This window comes from Phacochoerus africanus, chromosome 10 (genome assembly GCF_016906955.1).
Source record: "Phacochoerus africanus isolate WHEZ1 chromosome 10, ROS_Pafr_v1, whole genome shotgun sequence".
Lineage (NCBI taxonomy): Eukaryota > Metazoa > Chordata > Mammalia > Artiodactyla > Suidae > Phacochoerus > Phacochoerus africanus.
The window spans coordinates 6,567,313-6,579,858 of record NC_062553.1 but is presented as its reverse complement, the minus strand read 5'-3'; the positions used below and the strand labels follow the sequence as shown (position 1 = coordinate 6,579,858).

At 43.8% G+C, this 12,546-nt stretch overlaps 1 protein-coding gene across 1 annotated transcript in view; it reads left to right on the top strand.

The window, feature by feature from the left end:
- CLNK (cytokine dependent hematopoietic cell linker) overlaps positions 1–12,546 on the top strand; it is a 164,686-nt gene that overhangs the window by 120,929 nt on the left and 31,211 nt on the right. The window contains 4 exon segments of the mRNA XM_047799156.1: positions 3,030–3,055; positions 3,269–3,288; positions 4,291–4,398; positions 12,210–12,237. Coding sequence (XP_047655112.1) covers positions 3,030–3,055; positions 3,269–3,288; positions 4,291–4,398; positions 12,210–12,237 — 182 coding nt within the window.

Here is a 12,546-nt window from a genome sequence, read left to right as displayed (position 1 = left end):
ATGTCATCCTTAAAATAAAATCATTGGATTCTGGGGTCTTGAAAAACCCTTCCATCTGGAAAATTCCATGGTGCCTATTTTCCCTCTGCTTGGAAATGGCCAATGACAGTGTGAGAAAGGAACTCGAATGAATGACATTATATGTAAAAGAATGTTAATCAGGAGTTAACAGTCAATTTCCAAAGGAAACAGATTCTGGGGGTGGGGAGGAGTGGGCTGGGGGTTTGGGATGGAAATGCTGTAAAACTGGGTTGTGATGCTTGTGGAACAACTAACTATAAATGTAATAAAATTCATTGAGCGAAAAAATTTTAAATTTAAAAATTAAAAAAAAAAAAGAGTTAGTGGTCAAGAGGAGACCTTACAAGTCACACCACATGCAATGAAATCTCTATTCTACCGTTTACCACCTGGGACTGGAGGTGTTGATTAGGTCACACTGGTTTATTTGTGTCTTTATGGTCCTTATCTTAGGAGGTGGATCAAACAAGATGTTGTGATTTATGCCAAAGAGCATTCTGCTTATGTTTTCCTCTAGGGGTTTTACAGTGTCTGGCCTTATATTTAGGTCTTTAATCCATTTTGAGTTTATTTTTGTATATGGCGTTAGTGTTCCACTTTCATTCTTTTACATGTAGCTTTCCAGTTTTCCCAGCACCATTCATTGAAGAGACTATCTTTCTTCCACTGTATGTCCTGTCCTCTTTGATCATAATTAGTTGCCCATAGGTACAACTGGGCTTTCTATCCTGTTCCTCTGGTTTATATTCTGTTTTTGTGCCAGCACCATGTTGTTTTGATGACTGTAGGTTTGTAGTATTGTCTAAAGTCAGGAAGCTTGATCCCTCCATTTTCATTTTTCTTTTTGCTTTGGCTATTCAGGGTCTCTTGTGTTTCCATACAAATTTTAAAATGTTCTGTTCTAGTTCTATGAAGAATGTCTTTGGTAATATAATAGGGATTGCACTGAATCTGTAGATTGCCTTGGGTAATATAGTCATTTTGACAATATTGATTCTTCCAATCAAAGGGCATGGTATATCTTTCCATCTGTTTGTGTTATCTTTGATTTCTTTCATCAGTGTTTTATAGTTTTCAGAGTATAAGTCTTTTGTCTCTTTAGGTGGATTTATTCCTAGGTGTTTTACTCATTTTAATGTGATTGTAAATGGGATGGTTTCTCTGATTTCTCTTTCTGATCTTTCATTGTTAGCATAAAGATATGCAATTGATTTCTGTATATTAATTTTGTAGCCTGCAACTTTGCCAAATTCATTGATGAGTTCTAACAGTTTTCTGGTGTTGTCTTTAGGGTTTTCTAAATATAGTATCACATCATCTGAAAACAGTGATAGTTTTACTTTTTCTTTTTCAATTTGGATCCTTTTTATTTCTTTTTCTTCTCTGATTGATGTGGCTAGAACTTCCAAAACTATGTTGAATAATAGTGGTGAAAGTGGACATCCTTGTCTTGTCCCTGATCTTGGTGGGAATGTTTTCAATTTTTCACAATTGGGTATGATGTTAGCCGTGGGTTTTTTGTATGTGTTTTTATTATTTTGAGGTAGATTCCCTCTATCCCCTCTCTCTGGAGAGTTTTTATCAGAAATGGGTGTTGAATTCCCTCTATCCCCTCTCTCTGGAGAGTTTTTATCAGAAATGGGTGGGTATATCTTTGTCAAAAGATTTTTCTGCATCTATTGAGATGATCATATGGTTTTTATTCTTCGTGTCTATTGATATGATGTATCACATTGATAGATTTGTGGATATCAAAGAATCCTTGCATCCCTGGGATTAATCCTACTTGATCATGGTGTATGAGCCTTTTAATATATACTTGGATTCGGCTTGCTAGTATTTTGTTGAGGGTTTTTGCATCCATGTTCATTGGTGATATTGGTCTGTAATTTTCTTTTTTTGTGGTATCTTTGGTTTGGGTAGCAGAGTGATGGCAGCCTCATAGAATGAGCTTAGCCAACAGGCATATGAAAAAATGCTCCACATCACTAATTATTAGAGAAATGCAAATCAAAGCTACAATGACGTACCACCTCACACTACTCAGAATGGCCATGATTAACAAGTCAACAGATAACAAATTCGGGAAAGGGTGTGGAGAAAAAGGTACCCTTCTCCACTGTTGGTGGGAATGTAAATTGATACAACCATTATGGAAAACAGTATGGAGGTACCTCAGGAAACTAAATATAGACCTACCATACAATCCAGCAATTCCACTGCTGGGCATATATCCAGACAAAACTTTCAACAAAAAAAGATACATGTTCCCCTGTGTTCATAGTAGCACTATTCACAATAGCCAAGACTTGAAAACAACCTAAATGTCCATGTCAACAGATGAATGAATTAAGAAAATGAGGTACATATATATAATGGAATATTACTCAGCCATCAAAAAAGACAAACTAATGCCATTTGCAGCAACATGGATGGATCTAGAGACTCTCATACTAAGTGAAGTAAGCCAGAAAGCAAAAGATGAATACCATATAATATCACTTATTTGTGGTATCTAAAATATGGAACAGATGATCCTATCTAAAAATAACAAACAAGCAAACAAAAAAAAGAAACAGATCATGGCCAAGAAGAGCAGACTTGCAGTTCCCCGAGTGGGGGGTGGCAAGGGAAGGGAGTGGGTGGGATGGGCATTGGGGGGGGTGGGATGCAAACTGTTATATTTGGAATGGATGAGCAGTGGGATTCCACTGTACAGCACAGGGAAATATGTGTGATTGTGTCACTCTGCTGTATGACAGAACTGATGAAACATTGTAAATCAACTCTACTTTAATTTTAAAAAAAAAGAGGAAGAACAAGGTGAGGACTGATCAAGATCACACAGTTGAAGTATGTTCCTGGGAGCTGGGTATCTAATAAGATCTTAGCAAATGTTAACTGGCATTATCAGCAAGATTATTCAAATGATCTCCATTTAAAACATATGTACAAATAGCCCAATGACATTTTCCCTAAACTCACTGCTGTTCCTTCTTATGTTTCAGGGGATAAACCCACCAAGGGAAACGAGGTAAGAAAAAGCATTTACATGCGTTCGTTACGCACTTTTTCTTTTAGAAACGTGGGAATGTGGACAATGTGAAGGCATAGGGAGCACTTGAAAAACGTATCCTAGAAATGTGGAAGGGATGTGTCAGCTCTGTTTGTAAACCCCAAAACTGTGAACCATTGGCCCAGCTCAAGGAACGATAACCTTAATTTCTGATTCTCTTTCCTTTTGCAGACTCCTCTACCACCGCCTCGGTAAGACACTTAAAATAGAATTTGTTTTGCAGTCTACCTAAATGATTAGTTCCAGAATTTGCAAAAGAGAAACACAAACATCTGACATTGAAAAGCTGCTATGGGAGTTCCCGTTGTGGCTCAGCAGTAACGAACCTGACTACTATCTGTGAGGACGCAGGTTCAATCCCTGGCCTTGCTCAGTGGGTTAAGGGTCCAGCGTTGCCATGAGCTGTGGTGTAGGTCATAGACACAACTCCTGGTGTTGCCATGGCTGTGGCATAGGCTGCAGCTACAGTTCCGATCCAACCCCTAGCCTGAGAACTTCCATAAGCCACAGGTGTGGCTCAAAAAAAGAAAAAGAAATTTTGTTTTAATTTAAAAGAAAAAAGAAAAAAAAATGCTCCTATCATCCAGTCTAGGGTAGATGAAAGGCTATAATCATACATTTACCCCAGGCCTCCTTAAAACTTCAGTAGATGCCATATTGATAAACCTATGACACCCTACAGAAAATTACATCACACTCTAGAAAACAGAATCAGACCGAAGAACAAGTTGCAGGGAGAGAGATTAGGGCTCATTAAAAGTATGACTCTTCTGGAGTTCCCGTCGTGGCGCAGTGGTTAACGAATCCGACTAGGAACCATGAGGTTGCGGGTTCGATCCCTGCCCTTGCTCAGCGGGTTAATGATCCGGCGTTGCCGTGAGCTGTGGTGTAGGTCGCAGACTCGGCTCGGATCCTGCGTTGCTGTGGCTCTGGCGTAGGCCGGGGGCTACAGCTCCGATTCGACCCCTGGCCTGGGAACCTCCATATGCCGCGGGAGCGGCCCAAAGAAATAGCAAAAAGACAAAAAAAAAAAAAAGTATGACTCTTCTGATGCTCAAAACTCCCTGTAGTCAGCACTCCCCCCCCAGGCTGACCAAAGCTGGGGACACAGAGGGCAGGGTTGTGTGAATTCCAGGTCTGAGGAGCCAGCTGTGTGACCAAAGTCTCAGATTCTCCCCTGACTCTTCACACAGGCCGCCCATCACTCTTCCAAAGAAGTACCAGCCCCTGCCCCCCGAGCCGGTAGCCAGGCCAGCCTTCCCCCAGAGACACACCTTTCCCGAAGTCCAGAGAGGGTCCAGGTGAGAAGCTTGCTGTTGCTGGAGGTGAGGTGACTGGGGATGGGTGGGTGGAAGGGGAAGGTCGCCAGGACAGCCAAACCTCTGGGAACCCGTCCCCAACATGGTGGGACATCATGGCAGAAACCTGTAATTTGACTCCTTAAGGGAAAAAGACACTTTCTTTGTAATAAAATGAGTTATTGGAAGGATGGCCCATTTACGACGTGAATTAGTTATTAAAGAAAACAATAAATGCCAGAACGGCTAGTGGGTTCAGATGGTTCGAGGAGCAACATCAGCCCCCAGCTTCCCAGGTCCCAGGCTGGAGGCGTATAACTGCATGAAAGCCCACGTGTCAAAAACACGATGGCCTCTTTGACAAATAAATATTAAAAATCCACCCCTCTGGTACCAAGTGCAGGTGCCAGAGCCTCAGCCCCAAACATGTAGGGCAACGGGCAGCCAGATCTGATCACGAAATGTGACAAAGACAAATGAGCCAATTTTTTTTCCCAAGAAAGTTGAAATTTCCAAAACTACCTTATTTTAGAAGTCAGAACAGAGATCGGCATTTCCCTCTAGCTTCTGCACAGAATGAGTGATGCTTTCTTACTGCGAGCCTGGATCAGCTGGTGGGGTACAGGCATTATGAAGTCGGTAAGCAATTCTGGTGGCTACGGAATTTCCAAACATCGGCATATTTCAAGCTTCTACAGAAAACCCGTTTCATCTCTGGTTCTGATGCGGGAACATTAAAGAGTCTAAAAGGCGACTTTGCCCCTCAGGGTGTTAGCAGTGTCTGGAGACATTTTTGTTGGGACAACTTGGGTGGTGGGGAGGCTGCTGGCATCTGGTGGCTCCTGGAAGGGGCCAGGAACGCGTCTGAACATCCCATAGTGTGCAGGACACGCGGGCCTCACAACAAAGAGTAATAATGAGCTCTGGAGCTCCCGGAGTGGCGCAGTGGATTGAACATCTAACTGCAGCGGCTCATGCCACCAAAGAGCAACCAGGATCTGGTGTGGCTGCAGCTGTGGCATAGGTCGCACCTGTGGCTTGGAGTCAACCCCTGGCCCAGGGACTTCCAAATGCAACAAGTTTGGCCATTAAAAAAAAAAGGATTGCGATCGCAAAGGTCAGCCGTGCAGAGGTTGAGAAACCACCACAGGGCAAATGACACTCACTTCTCTAAACCCCGGGGTTTTCTCATCGATAAAATGAAGGTCGTAGGGGTGCTAGCGCATTCCTCTCATGGGCTCATGTGAGACTTAAATGCAATTTCCATCCAGGGCTCATCAGTGCTTGCCTAGCATATATTGATAACCAGCACTTGTCTTGTCTACCATCTTGAGCCCTTTTCTGTTGGTCCTTTGTCACCTCCTATCACATATTTGAATACAAGTCTGTCCCGTCGACCCCAAAAAGAGGGATTAACTCATTGCAGTTTGTATATTGCCTAGCGCAGTGCTGGATACATAGCCAATGTCCGATACACACTTATTTCCTTCTGCAGTTTCCCAAGGGGCCAAGGCAGACTAGGCGTCATCGGATTTGCGCTCTTTTCATTTCTGTGTTCAAAGAGCGAGAGATGGGAAGGGACAGTAAAAGAAAGTCCTCAGAACTGGACATGTGGAATGGTACCCTCCTAAAACTCGTCATCTCCTACGGCAGGAACAGGCCGAAACTCAGAGAAGGAGATAGAAGACAGGGTGAATAACTATCAAAGATGATGAGGTTCCTTAGTTTGGAGGAGAGAGGATTTTGAGCTCCAGTTTCTTTACACTGGAATGAACAGGATGTGGGGACCCTGCAGGATGGGGTTTGGGTCCCAGGTGAGGCCCTTCTGGCTGTACAATCTGAGAAAGCTCTCAAACGGTTTGCTGTCCTTATTTGTAAATGAAAATAACCATCCCCATGAGCCAGAAGGGCGGCGAGGAGGGCCACGATTTTCCTGAAGAACTAGGAGACTGTCTGCCACAGCGCAGGAGAGAAGAACGAAGAACATTTAAACATCTGCACCCAACAGAATTAGGCTCCCATGACCCTATTTTTTTCTCAAAATCGAAGCTATGTATTTTAGTGCAAAATGTTTCTCCTCCTGGCTTTCCATGAAAATAGGTAAGCTTTTTGAAAAGAACTCTTCCCCAAGAACCAGGATGTTTTTCTTTTTTCTTTTTTTTTTTTTTTTTTTTTTGCTGTTTAGGGCCACACCTTGGCATATGGAATCAGAGCTGCAACACGGGATCTGAGCCGCATCTGCGACCTACACCACAGCTTGTGGCAACACCAGATCCTTAACCCACTGAGTGGGGCCTGGGACTGAACCCATGTCCTCCTGGATACTAATCGGGTTCATTTCTGCTGAGCCACCACAGGAGCTTCCCCCTCTCCCCCAGGATCTGTTTTAATTGGGCATCGCTCTTTTTCAAGGCTGCCCAGGTGGATGCGATGTACAGCCCAGGCTAAGCACTCCGAGGAACCCAGGTTCTAGAGTTATTTCTGCCCCTCAAGCACTGAGAATGCTTGTGCCGACATGTGTCCAAGCTTCTAACATCTGAAATCGCTCTCCCTTGAGCTCCAGATGAGGGCCCCCCCCTTCTTTCTTTCTCTCCTCCTCCCTTCTGAATCAGACCAGCCTAGCCTAGTGTCATTCGTGTCCCTTGTCTTGGATCTTTAGCCATTTGCATGACAAAACCATACAAAGCCCAGTGCAAGACACTGGGAATACCACCAGGAATAAGAGAGGTTTGCTTTAGGAAGAGAGCCCTCCCACCCAGTTTTAGCTGGGCCCCTCTAGGTAGGCCAGGACGACCAAGGACCACGAGTGAACAACCACAGGAGGCTGGTGTGAGGGTCGCCTTCTCTGAAAGCAGGAGGATGCTTGGAGATCTGAGCTTCTTTGGCCCATGAGGAAGAGTGCCCGCTGCCTGGAGAAGAGTGCCCGCTGCCCGGAGAATAATGCCCACTGCCTTCCTTCCGGCTGCTTCCTAGGCCCCTGGGGTGAATGGCCTTCCCCAGGGAGGCTGTGACTTACATCTGGCGTCCAACTGCCTCCACGAAGGCCGCCCCACCCACAGCGATCGCCCTGAGAATTGGCTGCGCTGGCCCCGAGGGAGGTGGGGGGGGGTGGGAGTGGTGCTTCCCTGCTATTGTGTTTCAGCCCCCCGCCCCCACTTGGCCCTTCTCTATTTTATAGCCAAGTCTTGGCTTCACAAAACAGTTGCTGAATTGAAGCCCTTCAGGAAAACATTGTTTACGTTATCCGTTGACAACTTACATGCGGAGGGAACGCTGCCATTTAGGGAATGTTGGTTAGACATTCTCAGCTCCTATTATGATTTTTACAATATCCACATACGTAATATTTTTGGCTCTGCCCATTTTTTTTTTTAATCTTAAATAGATGTATTAACAGGGAAACATATCATTACTGTAAGTAACTGCAACACAGTTTCAGAGCAAAACTTTCAGCCTAGCGGAGGTTTTGTCTGTTAAAAGGGAAGAGAAGTCCAGCCATAAAAAATACACAAAATAATGCCATTTGCAGCCACAGAGATGGAACAAGAGACTCTCATACTAAGTGAAATAAGTCAGAAAGAGAAAGACAAATACCATATGATATCACTTATATCTGGAATCTCATATATGGCACAAATGAACCTTTCCGCAGAAAAGAAACTCACAGACTTGGAGAACAGACTTGTGGTTGCCAAGGGGGAGGGAGAGGGGGTGGGAGGGACTGGAATCTGAGGTTAATAGATGCAAACCATTGCGTTTGGAGTGGATAAGCAGTGAGATCCTGCTATATAGCACTGGGAACTGTATCTAGCCACTTGTGGTGGTGGAGCGTGATGCAGGATAATGTGAGAAAAAGAACATATGTGTGACTAGGTCACCTTGCTGTACAGTAGAAAATTGACAGACCACTGCAAACCAACTATAATGGGGAAAAATCCCCAAAAAAAGGGAAGAGAAGTTAAGTTAAAGTGGTGTTTAGGAAATATGAACCACCACACAGAAACCCTCTCCTTGACCTAATTAGAAAGAGAAAAAAACAAAAACACAATTTCCAACTAAGTATTGATTATAATTTGAATATCACGGTACAGGCACCACCTAAAAATCATCCTGAGAAATCATGGGGCAAATCCCATTGGCTGTGGCTCCAGCGACATGCGGCCCATTTTGCAGGCCTCAGCACTGTGCAAAAAAGCAGTGTGACCATCCCCAGTTTTCTGATGAGGTCCCAGAAATGCAGACTGTCATTGAGTCAGGAAATTTCCTTTAAGCTTCAGCAAACTCAGTGGCCCAAGGGGCAGGGCTCAGCCAAAGGGTACTTCAAATGAAGTGTGTGATATTTAACAAACAAAATACCCATCTGCCTATGTTTTTTCACCTTTTCAACCAGCAGTCTGACGTTGTATCGGTTCAAGCAATCTTAGTGGCAAAAATGTACGTTCTGATGATTTGGGAAATGAAAAAAATTTTATACATACAAGAAACCATAGAAAGGGAGAAAGTATGGATCACAGAGATATACAAATTCACACTCATGATGGAAACTATTGCTTTTTTGTTTGTTTTTGTTGTTGTTGTTGTTTTTGGGTTGCAACTATGGCGTGTGGAAGTTCCTGGGCCAGGGATCAAAACTGTACCACAACTGCGACCCCACCGGGGCTGCTGTGGTGACAATGCCAGATACTTAACCCACTGTGCCACAAGGGAACTCTGATTATAAAGTGTAAACTTGGAGTTCCCATCGCGGCTGAGTGGTAATGAACCCGACCAATATCCACGAGGATGCGGGTTCGATCCCTGGCGTCACTCAGTGGGTTAAGGATCCAGCATTTGCCATGAGCTGTGGTGACATGGCTCAGATCCAGCGTTGCTGTGGCTGTGGCATAGGCTGGCAGCTACAGCTTCGATTCAACCCCTAGCCTGGGAACCTCCAAACGCCGCCAGGGCAGCCCTAAAAATGACAAAAATAAAATAAAGTGTAAACTTTATTATCACTATGGTTTTGTAATATATAGGCTTTGGAGGAAGCTGGGTTAAGAGCAGGGAGGAACTCTCTGTATTATTTCCTACAACTGAGCGAAACCAGCAGTTAGCTCAGAATAAAAAGTTTAAGTTAAAAGAAGGTGTGACTGTTAAAAGTGCTTGCAGATTTTATTCCAAATAGCTTTCACACATACTGTGTCATGAGAGCCATCCTCAACCCTCTTCGTTTCTGTCTGGACACATTTCCATTTTACAGGTGGGAGAATGAAGGTTCAGAGAGGAAATTTCACTTACTGGGTGTGATGGAGCTCAGAGATGACAGAGCAAGGATTCAAGTCCAGTTCATTTTAGACTAAGCTGAAAACTAAGGGAGATGCAAGAGGGGCTATTTTTATAGAAAAAGGTATTATCCCCAAATACAGACAGAGCACCTATAATGAGGAAAGGATATGGAAAACATATTGCATATAGACTGTGTTTTATTTATTTGTATTTAAATTTATTTATTTATTTTTCGGTCACCAGGTACAGTGGCTTGATGTGGGATCTCAGTTCCCAAACCAGAGACTGAACCAGGCCACAGCTATGAAAGTGCTGACTCCTAACCACTAGACCACCAGGGAGCTCCCAAGCTTTAGTTATTGGGCATCTCCCGCAGCTGGCCTTGGAAAGCCTTAAGAGAGGAAAGAGGCTCTCAGAGAGGCCGTGTGGCACTCAGGGGGAAGGCCAGAGTCCACCTGCTCTGCCATCCCTCTGTCACTTTGTGCAGGTCTCTCTGTCTTCATAAACTCACTGAAGAAGCACCCCTCCCCCTCCAAAGTCGATGCCTTCATTTTACGTGTGAGGGGAGCAACCACCTTGTGGGGGTCTTGTCGCCATGGGCACCTGGATGCCTAAGGACAGTGCTGTGTACAGAAAGGATTTCTTACGATCACCTGGGTTCTCATGTAAAAGACCCAAGTTTTTAAAATTACCAATTCCAAAGGCTAGCTGTCCTGAAACCTCAAATTTCCATCTCTAAAGTGTTTTGCTCTATTTAAAAAATGGAGAGCTCTTATTAAGCAGAAAAACAGGAGTTTCTGTTGTGGCTCAGCAAGTTAAGAATCTGACTAATACCCGTGAGGATACCAGCTGGATCCCTGGCTTCACTCAGTGGGTTAAGGATCTGGTGTTGCTGCAAGCTCTGGCGTAGGTCACAGATGTGGCTCGAATCCAGAGTTGCTGTGGCTGTGGTGTAGGTCGGCAGCTGTAGCTCGGACTTGACCCCTAGCCTGGGAACTTCCATGTGCTGCAGGTGCGGCCCTCAGAAAAGAAATACAGATTAAAAAATTAAATAAAGACATGAACAGGACAGTCACTCTGCTTGTCACATTAGATAAGACCACGAGACACTCGGGCACTCAGTCAAATCTCCTTAAGCCTTTGAGATACCTTTACTCGCTTCACGTAGCTGCTGCTGCCGTACTTCCAAGGCTGACAGGGCAGGTGTAAACCCTAACAAGCCAGACGTTAACATGTAATTTTTATGAAGCCAGTAAAGCGAATGCATAAATATAGAAGAACTTCAAGTTCCCTCAAACAGTTCAAACGGTGTGCAAACGGAGTTGAACGCTGCTTGACTCTTATCCCTTAAAGTCACAAGTCTAAAATCCATCACACAGCCAATCACTCTTTTCGCAGTGACAACATAATAATCACTATCATTATCACTATCACAGTGGCGCTGGTGTCAGTGACAACACAGTGGTGGTGTTACTGTCTCCAATTTCATTGTAAATCGAAAGCACGCGGCCAATCACTATGGCTACAGTGCCGGAGCTTCTTAAACCTTAAAATCCCTGAGATGAACCTCCGTTTAACCCCCAAAGAATTAACACGATGAGTGCTCTACTTGATGCCTTCTAATCCTACCCCTTTACTTTCCAATCGCCCCTTTAAAAAGGGGAAGCAGGGTGCAGAGGTATTATCTATGGAGACCAGACCTTTATGACTCTAGATCAGCAGCCTTCATCTCCCAGCGTCTTTTCACCCACAGACCTAGGTAGACAGACGTGCCCTTCACCCCCTCACCCGTTTCACAGGCTCCTCACCTGGTTTTGCCCACATTCTAACAGTGCTGCCCATTGAACGTCCAGCATTTCCCCCTTGAATTCTAGCAATGTTCTCAATAGCCCTCTACAATGAATATCCTTGGGGCCATTTCGTAGGTGAGAAGAATGAGGTTTAGAGAGGCTCATTGACTCCACTGTCCACATAAGTAACCGCATTGGAGTTTCTTCTGTCCAATGGTCCAATACCCACATTATCGCTTCCAGGTGGACTTCTTTTCCTCTCATTCGGTTTCCCTTTTTTCTCTGTCTCAGATCTCCTTGAAGCATGAGCATCCTTTCTTTCACACACACCTTCCCTCCCACTCTGCCACAAATTCATCTTTAAAACTCTCTATACTTCCTCCAAGCAAAAAAATGAAGAGCTTTAAAGTCAAAATAATAAGCGCAGGTCCTTGTGTGCTAATGAAACTTGACTGGGAAACCAAATGTCAGGAGAAATGATTATGTTACTTAAATTCTCCGCAAATGAGAGGCAAGTTTATTTGTGTCCTTTCTGTCACCACCTTTTATATTGGCTCGTAACTTCTCCTTTGCTTAGAAAATTATGGGGGAAAATGACCTGGCTTTAATTTTATAGAAGAGTGATAAATATCACACAGACTATGGGCTATTAATTTGGCAATGAAAATGTCACCAAAGGTTTTTAAAGGCTCAGAATGATTTTATCTTGATCATTATGAAGCAATATTTTTGGTAACACCATATTTCTTTTTCTTGCAGACAGATAAGCTTAAAGAACTTAAGTGAGGTAAGTAGCAATTTTGTTCTAGAAAACGAAGAAAGGAGCTTTAAGGGTACATTAAGTGTCTTCAAGGGGCCAGATATTTAGTTTCATAATAACTGTGCTCAACGGGTATTAATAGTCCCCATTTTAAAGGTGATAAAAACTAAAGCAAAACAAGGTAAGCTCGAGATTCTTAAACCAAAGTCCTTATTTTGCCACCAGATTCAGTGTTTATTGGTTCAGTGATGAGAAGAGCCAGCCCATGACCCCTGGAAGACATAGCCCCCACCCATGGCTTCCAGTCTCCAGCATTTTATAGAAATAAATGCTGGA